The 22,536-nt window shown below is 42.9% G+C and overlaps 1 protein-coding gene across 2 annotated transcripts in view; it reads left to right on the top strand.

Annotated features, from left to right (window-relative positions):
• The window catches only part of plcg2 (phospholipase C, gamma 2), a 203,409-nt gene that overhangs the window by 125,426 nt on the left and 55,447 nt on the right, over nt 1-22,536 (top strand). For both annotated transcript variants that reach the window (XM_078400761.1, XM_078400762.1), the window contains exons 4-13: nt 390-437; nt 1,954-2,038; nt 5,167-5,250; nt 7,986-8,029; nt 9,300-9,372; nt 10,756-10,857; nt 18,139-18,257; nt 19,184-19,269; nt 19,846-19,966; nt 21,066-21,234. In XM_078400761.1, coding sequence (XP_078256887.1) covers nt 390-437; nt 1,954-2,038; nt 5,167-5,250; nt 7,986-8,029; nt 9,300-9,372; nt 10,756-10,857; nt 18,139-18,257; nt 19,184-19,269; nt 19,846-19,966; nt 21,066-21,234 — 931 coding nt within the window. The remainder of the gene's footprint in view (nt 1-389; nt 438-1,953; nt 2,039-5,166; nt 5,251-7,985; nt 8,030-9,299; nt 9,373-10,755; nt 10,858-18,138; nt 18,258-19,183; nt 19,270-19,845; nt 19,967-21,065; nt 21,235-22,536) is intronic.

Genomic DNA, 22,536 nt, shown 5'->3' with positions numbered 1-22,536 from the left:
TACAGTGCCAGAGACCCGGGTTCGATCCTGACTACGGGTGCTGTGTGCATGGAGCTTGTACGTTCTCCCATTGACCGTGTGGGTTTTCTCCGGGTGCTCCGGTTTCCTCACACACTCCAAAGACGTACAATGTGTGTAAGTTATTTGGCTTCTGTAAATTGTAAATTGTCCCAAGTGTGTAGGATCGTGCTAGTGTAGTGGGGGTGATCGCTGGACGGTGTGGACTGGTGAGCCGAAGGGCCTGTTTCCGAGCTGTATCTCTAAAGTCTAAAGTTTAAATTACATAGACAGTTTTGCTGCCTTGCTATTTGCTTCAGTGAGTGGACTGTGAAAATGTAATAATATTTTTGTGGCTTCATCCCACTCTGATTTTTTTCTGTCGTTTTCAGTTGGCTGAGGAAACAATTTTATTCAGTGGACTGCACACGGAGAAACAGGTACTGTATGATTAGTTGACTTTCTGTATCTCTCTAACCACAGTGTTGGGAAGGTTGGTTGAGCCATGTCTACCCCTGATATTGTTGGTGGGGATATGGCAATGCTGGCGCCACAGAAGACCAGCGAGAAATGGAGTTTCCATTGGTCAAGGAGGTTCTTATCTCCCACTGTCTAGCTGCATGTCAAAACAGCCACTTATCAGCCACTGTTTCAATGTCTTTCGTGTTTTACCTTAGACAACTATTAGTTACCTATCTCCTGACTAAAGTACAGTCTGTGTCTAAGGAGCTGTTGACAATTGGACATGAAACTAACCTCCCTGGCATTGTGATCAGTGGCCTCTGGTAATTGGACACACCTCTCTTTGCATCGTGAGTCACTGCAACTGGTGGCGTTTTGATCCTTTGATCTCCGCTAAACTCAGGTTTTCAAGGGTTCATTAATTTTTACATTCAGTCATTGGGTGTTTCAAAGTCCTTTTGGTTATTTCTGGCATTCAGGTCTTGCATACACATACATGGATAGGAAAGGCTTATAGAGGGGTATGGGCCAAACACTGGCACATGAGACTAGTTTAGATGGGGCATCTTGGGCTGGCATGGATGTGTTGGGCTGAAGGGCCTGATTTGGTGTCTTGTGACTCTGAGCTGCCATATCAGTAGTGTACGTAGAAGCTGTGTTTTGAGTATAATTCCAAGCTTTCGTACCCACTTGCTTGTTGATCACTTTTATTTTGCCTAAACTTTAGTTGGTTCTAAAACTCTTCCGGCGAATATAATTTTTAAGCTATCAAAATTTATGTGATCAATTCTGCATTCAAACACTAGCACAGCCTGCCTTTGAAATGCAGGTTTTTTTCTGTTGCTTTTGGCAACATACAATGCCATTTTTTGCAATGTTCAATGAAATATTTCTGAATCAGTGGAGATGAATTTGTGTTATAGATTATCACATAACTGTAGCAGGATTTGAAACAATGAAGGAATGGGTTTTAGGGTTCACCATGAGATGGGGTGAGTTTCTTATTTGTAGTGAAGGAAAGAGGAAGGGGCAGTAGAAATATAAAAATAACAACTGTCTTGGGAATCATAAGATTTATGAGAAATGTCACTTGCTTCCATGGACTATTGTGTGTTGGTTTTGTTAAAATGCTCCAATATGTTCCCAGTTCAATTTTTTTGTTACCAGTCTTTTCTTATAACAATATCCAATTTCTGAAATGCAGGGATAGAATTGACCTGTTCACCTTGCTTGCAAAAAAAATAGTTTGTCCTCAACCTGAACTCTGTACTTGCTGATATATATATATGTTGGATCTTACTTTAAGGAGTTAAATTCCCAGCTTAAGCCCCCCCCCCCCCCTCATTGAAGACCCACAGCCAAAGCCGTGTAACCTTGTCTCTGACCCATGCTTCCTGTACACAGGGCGTGGACTGCATGACCTGTTAAATTTACCATCATATATGTGGCTCCGTTCTCGTATGATTAAAGTAATGGACTCTTTTTGTTTTTCAGCATCTCCCTCAAGGAGCTGAAGCTGATGCTACCTCAAGTGAATTTCAAAGTACCAAATGTCAAGTTCCTCAAGGACAAGATGGGGGTATTTATCCTTTAATTTTGTTATCAATTATGTTTCAAGGCAAGTGATAATCTGAAATAACTTTGATCAAAGAGCTTAAAATATACGTTATGTACTTGTCAAAAAAAAAACTATACACAAGGCATTGGTGGCACAGCGGTAGAGTTGCTGCCTTACAGAGCCAGAGACCCGGGTTCGATCCTGACAATGGGTGCTGCCTGCACGGAGTTTTTGTACGTTCTCCCCGTGACTGCGTGGATTTTCTCCAAGATCTTCGGTTTCCTCCCACACTCCAAAGACGTACAGGTTTGGAGGTTAATTGGCTTGGTATAAGTGTAAATTGTCCCTAATGTGTGTCAGATAGTGTTAATGTGCTGGGAAGGCTAGTCGGTGTGGACACGTTGGCCCTAAGGGCCTTTTTTCCGCACTGTATCTCTAAACTAAACAAAACTAAACTGAACATATTTTATTTACATTTCTGTTTTGGGTTTTTACCTTTCATCCATTGCCAAGATTCAAAGTCCAGAACAGGACCTCAAAAATTGCAATTAAAGATTAGATTTCCCCAATGGCTTCTAACTGGAGCTAAGTGCAAAATTTTGTACTTTCTCTGCTTTCACGATTCAGGCAAAATAAGATTAAAAGTACACAAATTACTCAACCGATAGCTTATGTGGTGAGAAAAACAGAATTAAGATTTCAGGTTAGAGACTTTTCATTGAGCCATTGCACATCAAATTACTGTTGTCCTCTGCTAAATAGTTCAGTTCAGTTTAGTTTATTGTCACTGTGAAAAGCTTTTGTTGCGTGCTAACCTGTCAGCAGAAAGACACTACATGTTTACAATCGAGTCATTTACAGTGTATAGATACATGATAAAGGAATAACGATTGTGCTTGAATAGTTCAGTTGTTCACCTTTACCTTAGTGTGTTTAAAAACTACAACATGATTACCAGTAATGATGGGCAGCTTACAGGGTGCGTAGCAGTAGCAATGTTTAAAATCTGTTCAAAGATCAGAGAATTGATCAGAGAACAGAGTCGGGCTGCACGGAAGTCTTATGGTGCACGGAATCTCAAACCCTTCAGAATGAATGTGCAGGAATGAACTGCAGATGCTTTAATCCGAAAATAGACACAAGGTGCTGGAGTAACTCAGCGGGACTGGCAGCATCTCTGGAGAGAAGGAATGGGTGACGTTTCGGGTGGGGATCCTTCTTCAGATTGGTCCTGAATACCCATCTACCTCATTGGACACCTTTGAACTATCTTTAATCGGACTTCACTGGATGTTATCTTGCACTAAACATCATACTCTTTATCCTGTATCTGCACACTGTGGACGGCTTGATTGTAATCATGTAGAGTCTTTTCACTGACTGGATAGCACACAACAAAAAGCTTTTCATTGAGCCTCGGTACACGTGACAACAATAATAAACTAAACTTACCTGAAATGTGACGGCAGAAAAGTGGATTTAAAAGTGCAAGAAATAATCCATCTCCACTTGCAGGAACTAGCCTCTGCAAATGTTTACTCTATGAGTTTCATTAAGTTAGACATGACCCATCACCTTAATTCATTCCTTCAGGCTTCACACTCTTTGATCTTGACAATAAAAGCCAGTTTTATACACTTTGATACCTGAGCTATCCAAAGTATATTTTGTGAATATACCCGTCGATCCTTGGCCTGCTGAGTTTACGATTCCCATTTGCCTATCATCACTGTATATCTGATGGAGCAGCTCCTCCATACTTCAAATCATTCATTACACACGAGAGCGGATTCCCACAACTTTAAAGCACTGAAGCCTCCTCACTTCCCGTGCTCACGGGGCTGTGTGATCTTGCTCTTTTCATGACAGATCTCAGTGTCCTCCATTTGAGGGATCCCGGAGAGAAGTGTTACCCATAAGAAACGCAGTTATTACATCAAGTCCCATAGCTGTCCATAGCACTTCTACTGTCCCTTTTGCAGATCCTGGGCCTACTCAAGTATGCTATCCTTCATTCACTGAATGCAATGTACAAATGTTGCAACAGTGATAAATTATTGTCTTTGGAACTATAGAGTAAACCATTTGAAAGTCTTTGAGGTGTATGGATCTCAGCGAAAATCTCTTCATGTATCCCCCTTTCAATAGCCACAGTTACTTTCAACATAAGAGTAAGGATCTCAGTGATGGATTAATTGGATTGCCATCGATTGGCCAGAAAACAACCCAAGTACATCTTCTCTCTGTGAAGTATCATGGTGTATGGATTATCTCAAAACTAACCTGCCTAGCAGTCCATAAAGAATGCATGGCACAGAAATTATTGAAATGACTCTTAGGATTGGGTGCATAATGACATAATGCAGTATTTCGTGAATTGCAGTAATGATTTTGGAAACTGATTTATTTTAATAATCAGGGTTCCAAAACATTATTGTGCAAGAAGAAACTGCAGATGCTGGTTTAAACCGAAGATAAACACAAAAAAGCTGGAGTAACACAGCGGGACAGGCAGCATCTCTGGAGAGAAGGAATGGGTGACGTTTCGGGTCGAGACCCTTCTTCAGTCAGAAGAAGTGTCCTGGCTCAAAACATCACTAATTCTTTCTCTCTAGAAATGCTGCCTGTCCTGCTGAGTTACTCCAGCTTTTTGTGTCTATCTTCCAAAATATTATTGATCTTTTCTTAATTGGAATTAATATTTGTTCCTTCCCATGCTTAGTCCTTTCTTTCTTGTTGATTTTCACTGTTTTAGATTTTTATAATGTAGGCGTTATTACCTATTTTCCCCATTGTATTCTCTGGAGCCATGGCCCACCTTTGAATGGTACTGGTGATAAACCATCAGGTGTTGCTATTCTCTCATCCATTATTGTTGGAGCAAGGTAGGGCCTTGGAGGAGTGGTTCCATTTTGGAAAAATGCTTCCCTACTTTCATGTTCAGAGTGAGTTTATTACTGTGCTGCTATTGCATTTTCCGTTATTTTGGTGCCGATCTATACGCACATCTGCCACAGTTGTAGAGGTCTTGAGGCAGACTCTGGGCATTGTGGAGTGGCACAGTGTTTGTGCCAGACTTGAAGGCTTCTTCAGGAAAGTCAGTGTTCACTCAAAGTTTTGTGTGAAATAACCTCTGCCAATGCTTTCAGGACATGGGGAATTCCAAGGATGACCTTAGCTTTGAACAGTTTCACCAATTCTACAGGAACCTGATGTTCGAAAGCCAGAAAATAGTAAGTACACCTGGGCACTGCAATTCCAGCATCTCAATATTCAAACAGCAAGGCAGTTTGCATTTTGCATCAGACACTTTGTATCAGGGCGGCACAGTAGTGCAGATGGTAGAGCTACTGCCACACAGCGCCAGAGACCCAGGTTCAATCCCGAGCTCAGGCACTGTGTGTGGAATTTGTACGTCCTCTCTGTGACCACGTGGGTTTCCTCTAGTTTCTTCCCACATCACAAATGTGAGTGTTTGTATGGAATGGGAGTTCTGTATATTACCCCAAGTGTGCAGGGAGTGGATGAGTAAGTGGGATAATGTGGAACTAGTGTGATCGATGCTCAACGTGAACTTGTTGGGTCGAAGGGCAGCATTTCTAAACTATGCTCCATATACTATGTGCCATTATTATTGTTCAGAAATCTCATTTTCTTGTCGTGTAAAGAAAATAATTGATGAGATCATTATCAAGCTTGATCTAAAAATAATGTCTTCAAATAAATTCCATGAATCTATTCATTCATTTGTCCCACACTTACATCAGCAGTTTCAGTTATCATTGTGTGGTGTTCAGTTAAAGATCATTGGGTGTCCAAAACCTTGTTTAGACCTCGTCTTTTCACAACCATCTAAACTCACCTAACCTTAAAATTCGCCAATTGTCTCGCAAGTAATTGACAATTATTAATGTTGTATTTAAAATATTTCTGCATATTTTAATATCAATTATGGCAATCGACATAATCTCTCTTCTCAGCCTTTGCTGCCTCCTTTAGTCTAGTTGGCTCCAGATCACAGATGTCAATACAGATGGCAATTGTGCCATTTCCAGTTGTACAAGATAGAAAGACCCCACCATCAAAGCTGATCCAACTAGCGAATGGCAAAGGGTCTGAAACAGGGTGGGCACGCACGATGAATGTTGCTGCATTGAGAAGCCGTCAGCCTTGTGCCGTTCTCTAAAGCTGAATCGAGCAGCTGCCCACTCCATGTAAATGGGGTCACTTATAACATCAGAATCTGACTTCATGTTCCACTAGGCTGTTAGATTGATGCCAGCTCCAAAACAAAAATTACTATTATTCTTTGGAATACAAGAGACTGAGAGTGATCTTAATAAAGGTGTACAAAATCATGAGGGGAACAGATAGGGTGAATGCACAAAGTCTTTTACCCCCAGGGTAGGAGAATTGAGATCCAGAGGGCATAGGTTAAAGATGAGAGAGGCAACATTTAAAAGGAACCCATGGGGCAACTTTTCCACACAGAGGATGGTGGGTATATGGAACGAGCTGCCAGAGGAGGCAGTTGAGGCAGGTACTGTAACAGCATTTAAAAGTCATTAGAACAGGTACATGGATAGGAAAGGTTTAGAGGGCCAAATGCGGGCAGCGGGGGCTAGTGTAGATGGGGCATTTTGGTTGGCATAGGCAAGTTGGGCCGAAGGCCTGTTTCCCCGCTGTTTGACAAAGTTATTTCTTTCACATTCCAGCGGGATTAATAGAAGCCGGAATGGCTTTCTGATCTCACAGAGAAGACTTGGGCCTGAATCCCTTGACTATTACCCCAGCCTTATCCCTGTCCCTGATTGTGGGAATCCCCCCAGGATTACCCAATGCCCAATACTGCTACCTTCTACCTGTTGATCTTAAGATTGCATGATATTCCAGCATTATCTGTCTTGGTGATATACAAATGGGGCTCGGCTATTGTACGACATAGGCCTCATTTATTTGGGAGTAGCAAGTGTGAAGCCCCAACACACTCCCCCAGCCCCCACCTAAAAGATGACTTGCATGTAAAATCTAAACTTACAATTGAATTCATTGGAATTTAGAAGGATGAGAGGGAATCTTATAAAAACATATAAAACTCTTAAGGGATTGGACAGGCTAGATACAGGAACAATGATGCAGGAACAATGTTCCCGATTTTGCCAGAACCAGGGGTCACAGTTTAAGAATAAGGGCTAGGCCATTTAGGACTGAGATGAGGAAAAACTTTTTCATCCAAAGAGTTGTGAATCTGTGGAATTCTCTGCCACAGAAGGCAGTGGAGGCCAATTCACTGGATGTTTTCAAGATAGAGTTAGATTTAGCTCTTAGGGGTAACGGAATCAAGGGATATGGGGAAACTCCTGCACCTATTTTCTATGTTTCTTTGTAAGGTCATGAGCAGAATTCAGGAGTCTACTTTACAGCATTGCAGGTATTGTCCCCAATGTTATTAATGAGCATGCCTGGCAGAATCATACAAGTAAAGAGAAAACTGTGCTGTAAATTATGTGTTTCTGTGATGTGGTTCCATTTTTATAATTGACTAGAACAAGTGGACCCGTTGGCCCCAAACCTCCTGCATTGGTGCAGCACTCCCCCCCTTCTCCCCAGCCCCCTTTACCCCTCCCCCTCCCTCCCTTCCCTCTCCCCACCCCCCTCACCCCCATTATCCTCCCTCCCCCCTCCCTCCCTAGGAGATAGATTTAAACTTTAAAATGTGAATAACTTTAAAAATATAACACCGATTTCAATGAAACCTCTTCTATTAGCACCAAAGGGACACCGGTGAATAAGGTGGGCCTAAAATTGTCTCTCTATCGTGTATCGTTTTGGCTGTAGTTCAGGATCAAACAAACAAATGAGAGTTTTAATATATAGATGTTCATATTGATGTATTTCTTGGTTAGCAAAGAGCATTTAAAATTAATTATGTAATTAATATTTGTTACTCCATTTTTTTTCCCACCAGATTCTTGAGACCTTTAAAACGGAGGGATCTGTTTTTATTCTTGGGTAAGCGGAGAACTTTTATTTTTGATTGTGGGAAGGCAAGGTTTCGCTCCAGTAGGGTGCTGAATGTTCGAGGACGGCAGAGCAGTACAGCAGGTAGTACGACTGCATCACACACCTCCATTAGTGCAGGTTCGATCATGACCTTCCCGTTCATGCTTGGGCGTTGCCTATACTCCCTGTGATGGTGCAGGTTTCTTCTGGGTGTTCCAGTGTTCTCCCATGTCTCCAGGACATGCAGGTGGGATAACGCACCGCTGCTGTAAATGGGCTAGTATGGGAGTCCTGAAATCAGTGTGAAGAAGGGTCTTGACCCGAAACACCACCCATTCCTTCTCTCCAGAGATGTTGCCTGTCCAGCTGAGAAATTACTCCAGCATTTTGTGTCTATCTTGTTTGGGAGATTAGGTCGCCAGCAAATAAATGGGGGAGTGGGATGGTTCTGAGGGCAATCATGGACTTAATGGGGTGAATGGACTCCTCTATGCTTCAAGGAAATTTGAGAATATGAAACCCATGGGGCCTTTAAATCACTCATATAGACATTAGAGCTGTTTATTCCAAATTAACTAATCAATATGGAAATGACATTCTGTGTCCTCCATCCTATCAGCTATTAAATTGATTTAAAGTTTTTATCTCATCTCTGACCTGAAAAACAATTTAAAGTTTTGATTAGTCTTTACATGGAGACTGCCTACACTGACCTGGAGTGTTTGGGTTGCTTCTTACGATGTAACTGCATTTTCCGACTCATCTGACAGGTTGACCTGGACTCTTTGGGCTTCTCAGTCTCCTGGGTCAAGGCAAGGCTCGAGTGGAAAACCCGCAACCAAGTCCTGCACGTTCCACATTTAGATTTAGATTTAGAGATACAGCGCGGAAACAGGCCCTTCGGCCCACCGAGTCCGCGCCGCCCAGCGATCCCCGCACATTAACACTATCCTACACACACTAGGGACAATTTTTACATTTTACCCAGTCAATTAACCTACATACCTGTATGTCTTTGGAATGTGGGAGGAAACCGAAGATCTCGGAGAAAACTCACGCAGGTCACGGGGAGAATGTACAAACTCCGTACAGACGGCGCCCGTAGTCAGGATCGAACCTGAGTCTCAAGCGCTGCATTCGCTTTAAGGCAGCAACTCTACCGTACATAGTAGCTTCATCGACCAGAATTTCACCTTGACATCCATGTCCTCCAGAGATGTCATGGATACCTTTCACTAACTTTTTTTCTCTAACTTGTAACTTTGTTTTCTATCTACAGAAGAACAGATAAGCCGACTGCATCAGTTTTGCACCTTCATGATTTCCAACGCTTTCTGCTCCACGAACAGAAGGTAATGATAGAATAATCTCTTTTGGCAAGGTGTGCGAGAGAACGATCAAACTTGTCTTAAAATTGTTACGTTCATACGTGGGTTTTCTCCGAGATCTTCGGTTTCCTCCCACACTCCAAAGACGTACAGGTATGTAGGTTAATTGGCTGGGTAAATGTAAAAATTGTCCCTAGTGGGTATAGGATACTGTTAATGTACGGGGATCACTGGGCGGCACGGACTTGGTGGGCCGAAAAGGCCTGTTTCCGGCTGTATATATATGATATGATATGATATGATATGATACGCTCATAAGTCAGAGGGGCAGAAGTAGACTACTCGACCCATCGGTCTTCCCCGCCATTCAGACATGGCTAATCTATCTTTCTATCTCAACTCCATTCTCCTGCCTTTTCCCCGTAACCCTTGACACCCTTACTAATTAAGAATCTGTAGATCTCCGCCTTAAAAATACCCAATGACTTGGACTCCACAGACGTCTGTGGCAATGAATTCCACAGATTCACCACCCTCTGACTAAAGAAATTCCTCCTCATCTCCATCGGCCTAAAGGTTAACATTGTGAGCAAGCTGAAAATTAGGTTAATGAGTTCAAGGCCAAGGCCAAGAGAGCAACGATTGTGCAGTAAAATCAGCTACAAAATAGACTAGCAGTCTGACAACTCAAGTTGGTCTACCATCTGCTTACAATGAGATTTAGGTGACCAAAGACAAATGTTTTACTTGATCACTGAGCTACTGTAAAATTGGCAGCCCCAAAGAAGAGGAAGCCTTATTTTAGTTTTTAAATTAAAGATATATCTATGCAGGTCCACTAACCCTCTCCACCACCAACCCCCCCAACCCACGTCTAACCCGCAGTTCCTTTCCTGGTGAACAATTCTTTAAGTGAGTATTGAGGCTGCGCCTTGAACAGAGGAGTGTCAAAGATCTTTGTGTCAAAGATATTTTTGCGTGACCATGTGCATTCATCCAGGATGAACCCTGGAGTTGGGAGATAGCAGCACTAACTGCTGTACCTCCACGCTCAAAACACGAAGTGTTGGAGTAACTCAGCGGGTCAGGCAGCATCGGTGGAGGGAATGGATCGGCAATGTTGTGCGTCGGGACCCTTCCTCGCCATTACTGATCAATAAAATGGAATGATTGATCTTGAAGCCAATGTCCCTGATAGGAGCTTTGATTATATGAACTGATAATCTTGGGCCTGGGTTCTTGCGCTCCTGGCAACGGAAGATTTTGTGAATAGTAACAATGGTGAAGATTAATTAAAACAGCACAATTCGGTCCGGAGTTCTAAAAATCATCTGTAATCATGTAACAATAAAAATGTAAGTGGACTTACTTTGTTACAACCTCATGTACATAATTTCCACCACATAGGAGTCGTGGGCCAGTGATGTGAAGAAGGTTCGAGAGCTGATGACTAGATGTATTTATGACACTTACAGAGAAACAAGTGAGCCATTTTTTTATGTGGATGAGGTATGGAATCTTTTAAAATGTTCTTGTAGGTTTACATATTTGTGATTAACAACCCCAATCCATTAGTTGAGTTTAATTTAGTTCAGAGACACCGCATGGAAACAGGCCCTGCCGACCATCAATCACCCGTTCACACTAGTTCTACTTTTGCATCCTACGCACAAGGGAACAATTTACAGAAGCCAATTAACCTACAAACCTGCACGACTTTGGAATGTGGGATCCCAATCCCAATCCATTTGTACAAGTCATTTTAAATCATGTTCTGTTTTCTGAGTGCTAAGTTAATGTTCCTCTAAAATCTCCTTACTTAGCTCCTTGAAAACTGCTGAGCAAGTCTGATGACTTGTATTATCCACATGTGTCTTGCAGCTGGTCTGGTATTGGCAGAAATCTTTTACAGTCAGTTTCTGCTTTGTCATTCCCTTCTGACCATTGGCTTTGATTTCACTTTCTAACTAACTGTACAACAGAAATTGTCGGGTTCATTCGATCAAATGATTTCCTGGTCATTGAAGTTCGTTGATGTCAACAAAGCACACAACTGCCAATTCTCTCTATTGTGTATAGAATCACACAGCACAAGGGCAGGTCTTCCAGCCTATCACCCCTGACAGAGCTATATAATGGTCTCAATCTCTACCAATACGCTTTTCAGTGTATCATTTATTGAACTCACTTACAAACACAGTCTGTTGCCCTCACTGTTTGTAATAGCTTGTCCCAAGCCTTAGCAACTCCTAATATGAAACAATCATAAATGCACACTCATTTCAAGTGTAATTTCAAGTAACTCATGTGTTCTTCCCCCTCCCCTCCCCACCCTAATTGTCCTACCGGTTCCACCAGTTCACATCCATGTATCCCTGCCGTTAGCACATCCTCCCCAACCAACAATGGCCCATCATGGTCTCCATTCCTGAGGTAATATGTGGCCAGCCCTGATTTGTTCTGGCCTTCTCTGTCATTCACTCTGGAGAAGGGTTCCGACCCAAAAAACGTCACCTATTCCTTTTCTCCAGAGATGCTGCCTGTCCCGCTGATTTACTCCAGCATTTTGTGTCTCTCACTGGGTCCATAGTCCTTGCTTTGTATCTTATTTTTAAATATCACACTGATCCGATTTTATAAAACGTTGATTAAATGAGAAAATGTGTGGCAACGTGGAGAAATAAGGAAGTAAAACCGGCTAGTGGATTGGGAGTTTCTCAACCTCACAGGCCGAATCCAACACTTAGGTAGAACAATGTCGCCACAGGTCTCAGAGCTGTGTAACAGGTTTACTTTGGCAGGTTCCAGCACATATACTGACCTAGTCATACACAGTGACCTAGAAACACACTACACATGTGAACACCAACACACTCAATGAGTCATTGGCCTGAGGTGAGAGAGAACCAGGATTAACATACCACAAAGCTGCCTGTCCTGCTGAGTTTTTCCAGTATCGAGTTGTTTTTCATTGTCCGATGTACGAAAACTGAAAAATGAAATTCTTCCTTGCAGCAACAAAAAAGTAGTTCAGTATATTTTTTAAAATCATATACAGTAAAAAGAGTGCAAAGGCAAAAACAATGCCCCTGAGTCTCCTTAGTTTGGAGCTTAGTTGAAGGCTGGAGTGTTTAATAGCCTGATGAGTGTTTGGAAGAAGCAGCTTCTGAACCTGGATGATACAGTTTTCAGGCTCCTATACATTATTTCTCATGTCTGCAGTTAAATGAGAACATGGCCAGTGTAAGTTATTATATTTTAGATTTACAGTATTTTGCAGTATTTGATAGTGACACTTAATTGCTTTTGATATGCTGAGGAAAAATCTCTTGCATTCCCACAGTGCCTTATGTGACCCCAGGATGTCACAAGCATTGTATAGTCAACGAACTGCCTCCAAAATGTATCGTCATTGTCGTGAATTAAGTATGTAGCAACTATCTGGGGTTTTCCCTTATGCTTTCCAACACAAGGATTTCCTTCTCTAACTGTTGAGGATGAAAATGTTATGTCTTTTATAACTGTCATGTGTATCGAGATGCAGTGAAAGACTTTGGTACGGTATAATCTGCATGCCATCCAGACATATTCTACCATAAAAAGACACAAAGTGCTGGAGTAACTCTGCGGATCAGGCAGCATCTCTGGAGAACATGGATAGGCGATGTTTTGGGTCAGGCCAATCACATCATTGTAGCATAGCTGAATTCACAACTTGCCGAGTCTCATAGTAGGATTTTTAAACTTTCTACTAGACTGAGGTGGACCCGTTGGGTCCAAATCTCTCTTGCGGGCCTCTCCTGGGGCAACCCTCCCCCAACTGACGATCCTATGGGCCCAGCAACCCTCTCCAACTGACGAAGCCTGTCATGGGCGGGTGAGGGGGGACAGGGAAGGGGAGAGGGTGCCACTCACCTCAGCCCCCTGCTGCCAGCGCTGCAGCCAGAGCGAGCCGTGGACCCAAAGCCTCTCCTGCATTGGTCGAGCACCCTCTCCTACCCCACTGCCTTTCCCCTCCCCCCCACTCCCCCCACTCCCACTCCCCCCCCACCCCCACTCCCCCCACCAACACTCCCCCCCACCCACACTCCCCCCACTCCCATTCGCCCCCTCCCCCCCACTTCCCTCCCCCACACTTCCTTCCCCCCCACTTCCCTCCCCATCCCCATTCCACCCATCCCCACGCCTCCCCACCCTTCCTGTTCCCTCCCCTCCTACCCCCCACCCCTTCCCCCACCACCCCTACCCCCCCCACCCACTCACCCACCCCATCCTGTTCGGAAGCGTTGGGTTCTGCGCACGCACGGATCAACGGGCCACAACCACGCAGGCGCGGAGCGGTTGGCGAGATGTAAGAATTAAATGGACGGGACGCAACTGCGCAGGCGCGGAGCGCTTGGTGACACGTTGGACGATTGATGGTGTTTAAATACAGCTATCCAGGATGAAAGTTACACAGGTTAAATTGCTGTGCAGCTGAATGACACCTCACTGTTCACAACTACTCTAGAAATATCTTTGTACTAGACTTCACAGAGACACAGCTTTTGCAGTTCCCCGATGCAAATAATGAACTTCAACCCATTCTCTGCACATTGCGAATTCCAGCATAATGTGCAAGCTCCCACACCATCTTCAGGCTGATTATGGTGGGGGACAGTGGGTAAGCTGGTGGAGAACAGAGTCTGGCAAGTGATAGGTGGATACTGATGAGGAGGGTTTTTAATAGGCAGATGGTTGGACAAAGGCCAGAGATGAAAAGACTTTTCATGATGAGAAGATAAAAAAATTATACCATACCTGAGTACATCAGGTAGTGCTAAAGATAAAAAATAAACAGTGTAAAATTTAGTGTTACAGCAATGGAGAGAGTGCAGATTGCAAAAAAAAAGTGCAAGGGCTGCAATGAGGTTGATTGGAAGATTGGGAATTGCAGGTTGTGAGTGCAGAAACATTAATCGCTTCATTTGTGGGACAAACGTTTCTAATGTCAGTGCAAGATCACCTTTTGCATTGATCCTTTATCAGTCATCTACATTAGTTAGCGGACTGGTAGAACTGTTCTAAGAGCAGTCAACAGCCGAGCAGTTCCAGTAAAGGGACATCTTATCAGCATAGGAATCTTATCACAGTAAGTTGCAGTTTTGAGGGTACTTTCCACCCTGGAGTGGTTTCAGCAAGAGGGAGCATCAACACAAACAAGTTTCAGCTCTTGCAGAGCTCTCATGAAGGGTATTCGCAGCAGTTATTTGGTTTCAACCCATGGGGGCTTTTCGATATTAGCATGGTACGGAAAAGATTTTAACGTGGGTTGCAACTATTTTTATTTCTTTATTGCAATTCAATTGCAGAGCAGATATTGTCAGGAAATTCAGGAGTATGTTACCAGATTCTAACAAAGCAGGCAGGTTAATAATTGTCTAAGCCAATATAAAATTCTCATTCTAAGGAAGGGTGAGGTCATTTTTATTTTCTGTGTATTTGTTGTTTCAATCTTTCATTATTAGAATTGGAAATTAGAAATGTTTCATGGAGACGCAAGGAACTGCAGATGCTGGTTTACAAAAAATGTCACAAATGTTTCGTGTCCTTGCCTTATTTTTCGGATAGCTGGTGAGGTGTCAATTGATACAGTAAAGATACACCTCACATTTTCCTTGCAAGGCAACTCGCTGATTTTGCTATGTCCAGCAGGTGGAGACACAGGGCAGCAAAAAAAGGAGTAATCAGAGACGATGTGGTCAGACACTGACTTAAACCGGCACGTCAGACAGGAACCGTGCTGTGTTGAGGAAGAGAAAGTCAGTTCTTTTGTAGACATGAAGGTGCCAATACACATATCACTGGTGGTGTCTGTGGCTGATCATTGTCCTATAATCTACTTAAGCTTTTTAAAAAAAAGATTTGTTCTGGACATTTCTAGCCTCCAGTTTATCTCCTCCCCCCCCCCCCCCCTCCCATACCTCTATTTCCAGTCTGAACAAGGGTTCCGACCCAAAACATCATCTATTTATTTTTCTCCAGAGATGCTGCCAAACCTGCTGAGTTACTCCAGTATTTTGTAGTCGCTCTTAAGCTTTTCAAGGCCTGACTACTTAATTTAATAAATACATTTCATTTTACTTTAACTTCAGCAAACTTTTTGTAATAAAAATAATTATTAAACATTTGAAAATCTGGTTATAATTGTTTTTGGAGGTGTTGGCAACATCACAAAAAGGCATTTGGCAAAGCAAAGGATGCACCACAAGGAGAAATTAGTCCCTCCAGGGATGCTACCTGTCTTTTTTTTTTGTCTATTGTCATCGTTTAATGTACGTTTTGTTCTATTTTTAACTCTGTTTATGTGGGGGGTGGTGGGGGGGTGGGGGAAACCTTTTTTTTCTAATCTCCTCCTCAACGGAGATGCGACCTTTACCGTGTCGTGTCTCCGTTCGCACTACGGCCTAACAACGTGGAGTCGGCGGCCTCCAGCTGGGATCGACCTTGAAGACTCTGGTCGCAGGGCCTGGACTTACCACCTCGGAGCTTCGGCCGTGGGCCCTGCAGACCGCAACATCGGGAGTTCGCAGGTCCCTGGCTGGCGACCGGCTTTCGGGAGCTCCAGCCATAGCAGCTTCGACCACCCCGGAGCGCGAGGTACGATCGACCCGCCCGCAGGCCCTTCATCGCCCTGCGTGGTTCGGCCGCGGCACTTTCCATCGTCCGGTGGGGGCTCAGGACTTTCATCGGCCTGCTCGGCTCGGCCCTGGGACTTTCCATCGCCCGGTGGGGGCTTCAAAAGTTGGGAGCCTCGATCGCCTCGTGGCGCCACGGGAGAAGAATGAGGTGGAGATACTGACTTTTCTTTGCCTTCCATCACAGTGAGGGTGTGCCTGGAGCAATCACTGTGATGGCTGTTTGTGTTAAAATTGTATCTGTGTGTCCTGTGCTTTTTGTTGTCTACTGCCGGACCCTGACGTGAGAGGACGCTGGCGCTGTTTGTTCGCCGCTTCTCCGTCAGGATAGTTTGTCTGTTTGTTTTTATGTTATTACTGTTTTTGTAAAGTGCTTTGAGCACCTGGTAAAGCGCTATATAAAATAAATGCTTATTATTATTATTATTATTATAATGAAAATAATTAGTGCACATTTAAATTCTGCGTTTCTTATTTTTTTGCTATAGTCTTAGTATAACATTGCACAATGGCTGCCTCGCATACAGTCTGTCTGTCCTTTTCAAATTATTTTTGTTATTTTTGGTAAGTTTTAAAAGTTTGTGTAAATGTTCTGCGGTTTGTTTTATGTGGGGGGTGGGAGAGGGGGTCGGGGGAAACTTTTCAAGAGAATCTCAAGAGATTTTTTCAATCTCTTACCTTGCCGGAGATGCGATTGTTTTCCGGATCGTATCTCCGGTCGCTCTGCGGCCTAACATCACGGAGCTGGAGGTCTTGTCTGGGACTGACCCTGAGTTCCCGTGGGGGCGTGGACTTACCATCTGAGCCTGCGATCACTTGCCTGGGATCGACGCTCCAATGCAGCCTGCGGACTTTAACATCAGAGCTCGGAGTCTCGGGTTGAGACCGGTCGGGAGCTCCAAAAGCTGCACGAGGTTTGATTGGTCCCGACCCGGGGTAGATCGCTGGCTCGGGGGAGCTGAGATCCCTCCCCCCCGATGAAGGAGCTTGATTGCCCCGACGAGGAAGGCTCGCCGCCGGCTACGGGAGTCAAGATCATCCCATCAACGGAAGGTTAGAGCCCCCGACCGCTGGAGGACAAAGAAGAGAGAGATTGAACTGTTTTTTTACCTTCTATCACAGTGAGGAATGTGGAGGAGTCACTGTGGTGGATGTTCATGTTAAAATGTATTTTGTGTGTCCTGTTGCTTTTTGCTGTTATGACTGTATGGCAAATGAAGTTCCTCGTATGTTGCAAAACATACTTGGCTAATAAAGTTTTATTGTGATAAAGTTTTATTGTGATAAAGTTTTATTGTGATTGTGATTGTATAACATTGTCAATATATTGCAAGTTTAAAATTTCTTTATCAATACTACTCACCTTAATTTCTGCTGGCTTGTAAGTTGAGAAATAAAAATAAGATGACAGCATTTTCCTCAATAGTGTTTTGAAGCTGGACCATCTTCAGAAACCCTCTTTAAGTAAGACAAATTTAAGGAAAGAGCTCCACTTATCTGCTTTCAGTCCCCATTAAATAACCATCATAAACTCCCCTCGATCACGTGGAGAAATCCGAGAAAGCCATTTTTGGGATGTCATGTAAATTGAACATTTTCTGGATGAATTTTCTTTTCCATTCCCTTTCTGCTAAAATGATGACTTCCTCAAGTAACGTTGGACCCTGTAGTGCTGGTATCTCATCTAAGAGGCTGCAATGAATTTGCATCCCACAGGCAAGACATGTTACGAGCATTACATCCATCCAGTGGGAACAATATAGCAAACTGTTTGTTTTTTTTCCCTGCACAAGAGCAGTCCCAGTCAAAGTCCCTGAAGATGAATCCAAGGATTTATGTCAGATCCTATTATGTGGGAATTGGGACTTGTGCAGTTGGAATATTAGTTGTGCCTTTATAGGAGGGATTGGCTGGTCTTGTTTTGCCTGGCTCAGTACTGTCAGAGAAAACTTGAGAGGCATTGGAAGATGCTCTGGGTTTTACTTTTCAAAATGTTATCCAGTTGCTGTAGCATGTTAAAAATTCTAATGGAAGTAGCCTTTAAATGTTAATCAATTCAAGAATATTCTGACTACAAATTACATTTTGGCAATGTCTTTTTATAAATTTGCAGTTTCTCACATATCTGTTCTCAAAAGAAAACACAATTTGGGATACCAAGCATGATTCAATTTGTGTCCAGAATATGAATAACCCATTGTCGCATTACTGGATCTCATCTTCACATAACACGTAAGGAATTTTACTTTTCCATTTTTTAAAGTTTTGTATGTAAGAGGGCAGCTAACTTAATTTTTTGTTTAATGGGATGTTGCAGCAATTAATAAAGGGTGATCAGTTTCGGCTACTTTCTCAACTGTAGTACTTGGCCACATGGTCCAAGAGTTGACCTGACTTTCAAGCTCTCAAGAAAGGATATGGTGAGCGATCTCCGAGTCTGAACTTTGGTTTAGTTTAGTTTAGAAATACAGTGCGGAAACAGGCCCTTTGGCCCACCAAGTCCGCGCCGACCAGCGATCTCTGCACATTAACACTGTCTTACACACACTAGGGACAATGTACACATACACCAAGCCATTTAACCTACATACCTGTGCGTCTTTGGATGTTGGTCACCAACATTACCTGGACTATTACATGCATGGTGTCAGTACTTAGAGGGAGCGAATTCCAAGACGTTTGGAATGTTTACAATCTTATTTGGAGATCAGGTTTGAATTGAATTAATCTTATTAATATAAAACATTGATCAAAATGGCTCAAATCACCCACCGTACCAATGAAACACGAAGGAATGTTTGATATTGTTTCACCAAACACATGACCCCTATTTAGGTTGCCAGAGTTTTCCCTCTGGAAATATTACTTTGTAGTCCCTTTGCTTAACTTCTTCTAAAGTTTAAAACTCAACATGAATTGCAACATTTTTCCAAAAAAAAGTAGCAAAACTATTCACAGCACAGTGCCAGGGCAGTTGTCCTTCAAGTGTGCCTCTCTCATTTTGCTACTCAAATAATGTAATCTGATTAAAGGTAAGTACGTGTCTTCCCAGTAAATTCTGCAGCAATTTTAGATATTTAAACTCGTGTGTGTAATTTTTTTTAAACAAAATTGTTGTGCATGTAACTTTATTTTTTAACAAACTATTTTTTGCACAGGTACCTCACAGGAGATCAGCTTCGCAGCGATTCATCTACTGAGGCATATGCTCGATGCCTACGGATGGGATGTCGGTGTATTGAATGTAAGACAAATTTAAGGAAAGAGCTCCACTTATCTGCTCTCAGTCCACATTAAACAGCCTGCCTCAATCTGCAACGATTTTCACTATCTTTAATATCTGGATCGTTTAGCTTTAGTTTAGTTTAGTTTAGAGATACAGCGCGGAAATAGCCCCTTCGGCCCACCGAGTCCGCGCCGACCAGCAATCCCCGCACATTAACACTACCCTACACACACGGGATAGTTTACATTTATACCACATTAACCTATTAACAATCCAATTAACCTACAAACCTGTACGTCTTTGGAGTGTGTGAGGAAACCGAAGATCTCGGAGAAAACCCACGCAGGCCACGTGGAGAACGTACAAACTCCATACAGACAAGTACCCATAGTCAGGATCAAACCTAAATCTCAGGCCCGGTAAGGCAGTAGCTCTACCGCTGCGCCACCGTGCTGCCCTTCAGAGGCTGAAGGCCTCTCTTAAGCCTTCTCTCCCAATTAGAACCAAGTGCCCTGCTCTTTGTAATAATTTTTCATTATATGATTTTATTTTCTCTCTGTGAAACTCATACTGCATTTACTCTGAATATTTTAGTGGATTGTTGGGATGGGCCGGATGGCAAACCCATTATTTATCATGGCTGGACACTTACATCCAAAATCAAGTTCGACGATGTTGTTGATGCCATCAAAATCCATGCCTTTGTTACATCAGAGTAAGTTTGAAGTGCCATATTATGTATTGGACTAATTACAGTCACTGCACACCAGACCTGTCATTGCACTGGGCGATAGGTCCTTCATTAAAGCTCTGGACAATCAGACACTTCTTGGTGCTGAAGATTGTAAATGTTAAATGTAAATCCTGTGTGCTTCCCTTCATGTTTGTCGGTGCTGACTAAGCTTCTGTACACCTCCAGCTTTGTTCTTTATCTGTTTCAGACTTGCATTATTTACAGTTTTGTTTTTATTCTGCGCAATTTTCCAATGAGGAGAATGCTGGCTAGACTGCTGACCCCATTCTGATATTATCCCAGATGACAGTTGAGCTCCTTGAAAACGAGCTTTGTATTATGAAAGGTGTCTTTGGGAAATGGGTCACATTGGCAGCTTAGTATTCATTACTAGTTGCCCTGTGATTACTCTAACTACTCTACTTGTGTATCAGAGTAATTGTGTCCAGACCATGAACCCATAACCATTGACTTGGAGGTAAGAATTTCCACTGCTAAGCCAAGCTTGGTACTTACAGTTAATGATGGAACTTTGGGTAGGGGTAGGGCACTTAATGGTCTTCAATGACCATCCAATTTTCCACATAAAATGTTCTCATAACTTTTTTCCCAGAGTTGTTGGGCTGGAGAGCATTTGTCACTACCAATATTTGATTACAGTTGGACGTTAATTAATCGTCGTGGACAATACAGCTCCCTCCCTCCATGACACACTGGTCAACCTGTGGAATACCTTCAGCAACAGACTGGTTCCACCAAGATGCAGGACAGAATGCCACAGGAGTTCCTTCTTCCCTGTGGCGATCAAACTTTACAACACCTCCCCTTTCTGTCTTGGAGTAGACTGAGACTGACTCCCCCACCCCCACCCCCACCCACCTCCACAGATCTTTACACATCCCCCAACCCTTTCCACTCGTCACTCATAATTAATTTCATGTTTCATGTATTTTGTGTTTTTTTATGACAATGGCGGATGAATTTTCCTCCTGAGATAAATAAAGTTCTATCGCATCGTACCATAGTTAGAGTACATCTGGCACAATGAACGCTTTATTGATTCTGTCACTGGGTTTCTAAGGTATCCAGTCATCCTTTCCATCGAAGAGCACTGTACAATTGAGCAGCAACGACATATGGCCACCAAGTTCAAGGACACCTTTGGGCCAATGCTTATCATCAAACCAATTGAAGCAAATGCGGAACAGTTACCATCCCCAGCACAGCTTACAAACAAAATTATCATTAAGGTGAGAATGTCGTACTTGCTACATTTGAACATCTTACAAAATATTACACTTTCACAAGTACTGGTAAACAGGAGAGTGTAGAAGAGAGTTTTTACAAAAAGATGTTCACAGATTTATCCCTGGCCATGGCCTGTGACCTTGTTGTATTCCATTGAAGTCAATGGAAAGAACTAGAGAGGAAAATATTATTCAATCATATATCATGCCCAGCTCTATCAGGCAGGAATGAATCTCTAAGTAGATATAATTAATCATCTTAAGAGGCTAGAAAGGCTGTGCCAGTCATTGCAATATTGTAAGTTGTAAAACTAATGCATGAATCCATCTAAGTCATAATCCAATCTAATCCCTAATATTGCCTGCGTCAATCATATAACACACTATGGCTCAAGCAGATTCCGTGCGGACATCTTTGAATGTTGCCCCTTCAGCAAACGTGTTTAGGAAGCTAACTTTCAGCTCATTGCACCTCCACCTGAGCACCTAACATTACTTATACATTTTTATTTTTAAACGCGGTGGCTTGGAAAAGCAAATAGAAAGGAGAAAAGCCTAGGATCCAAGCAAAAGAAACCTGCCCATGGGATGAAGAAGAAGCTGGTGAGAGAGGGCGGGTGGGAGTAAAATAAGTGTGGAGTTAACAAAATTGTTAGCAGAGGAGTTAGAGTCATAGAACTGGACAGCACAGAAACAGGTCTTTCGGCTCACTTTCTTCATGCTGTCCAAAGTGACATTCTGGTTGTCCCACTTGCCCGCTTTCAGTTCTTATCCCCCTAAACCCTTCATGTCCATATATGGAACCAAATATCTTAAGAAATGCTGCCATTGCAAAAAAATGAACCCAGCATGAAAAATTGTACACGGTTCATCTTGCTGTATATGTGAGCAACTGAGGAAGATTGAGTGAAAACACACCTGTTGATTTTTGCTGTGCATAACATTGAGCATAGAACATCGAACAATACAGCACAAGAACAGATTCTTTGGCCCATGGTGTCGGTGCTGAACATAATACCAAGTTAATCTCGTCTGTCTGCACATGATCCATATCCCTCCATTCACTACATATCCATGTGCCCATTTGAAAACCTCTTAAACACCACTATCGCATCTGCTTCCACCACCATCCCCTGGAAACACGTTCCAGGGCCCTACCTTTCACTGTGTAAAAGATCTTGCTCCCTCTGACCTTAAAGCTATGCCCTCTCGTCTTTGACATTTAAATATAGGGGAAAAGGTTCTGTCTTCCGATTTTATGCCTCTCGTAATTATATACTTCTACTATGAGCGACTTTATCAAAT

The sequence above is a fragment of the Rhinoraja longicauda genome, chromosome 6, assembly GCF_053455715.1.
Source record: "Rhinoraja longicauda isolate Sanriku21f chromosome 6, sRhiLon1.1, whole genome shotgun sequence".
In the NCBI taxonomy this organism is placed as follows: Eukaryota; Metazoa; Chordata; class Chondrichthyes; order Rajiformes; family Arhynchobatidae; genus Rhinoraja; species Rhinoraja longicauda.
The sequence above is the reverse complement of the archived record's forward strand: the minus strand, read 5'-3'. Positions and strand labels throughout refer to the sequence as shown.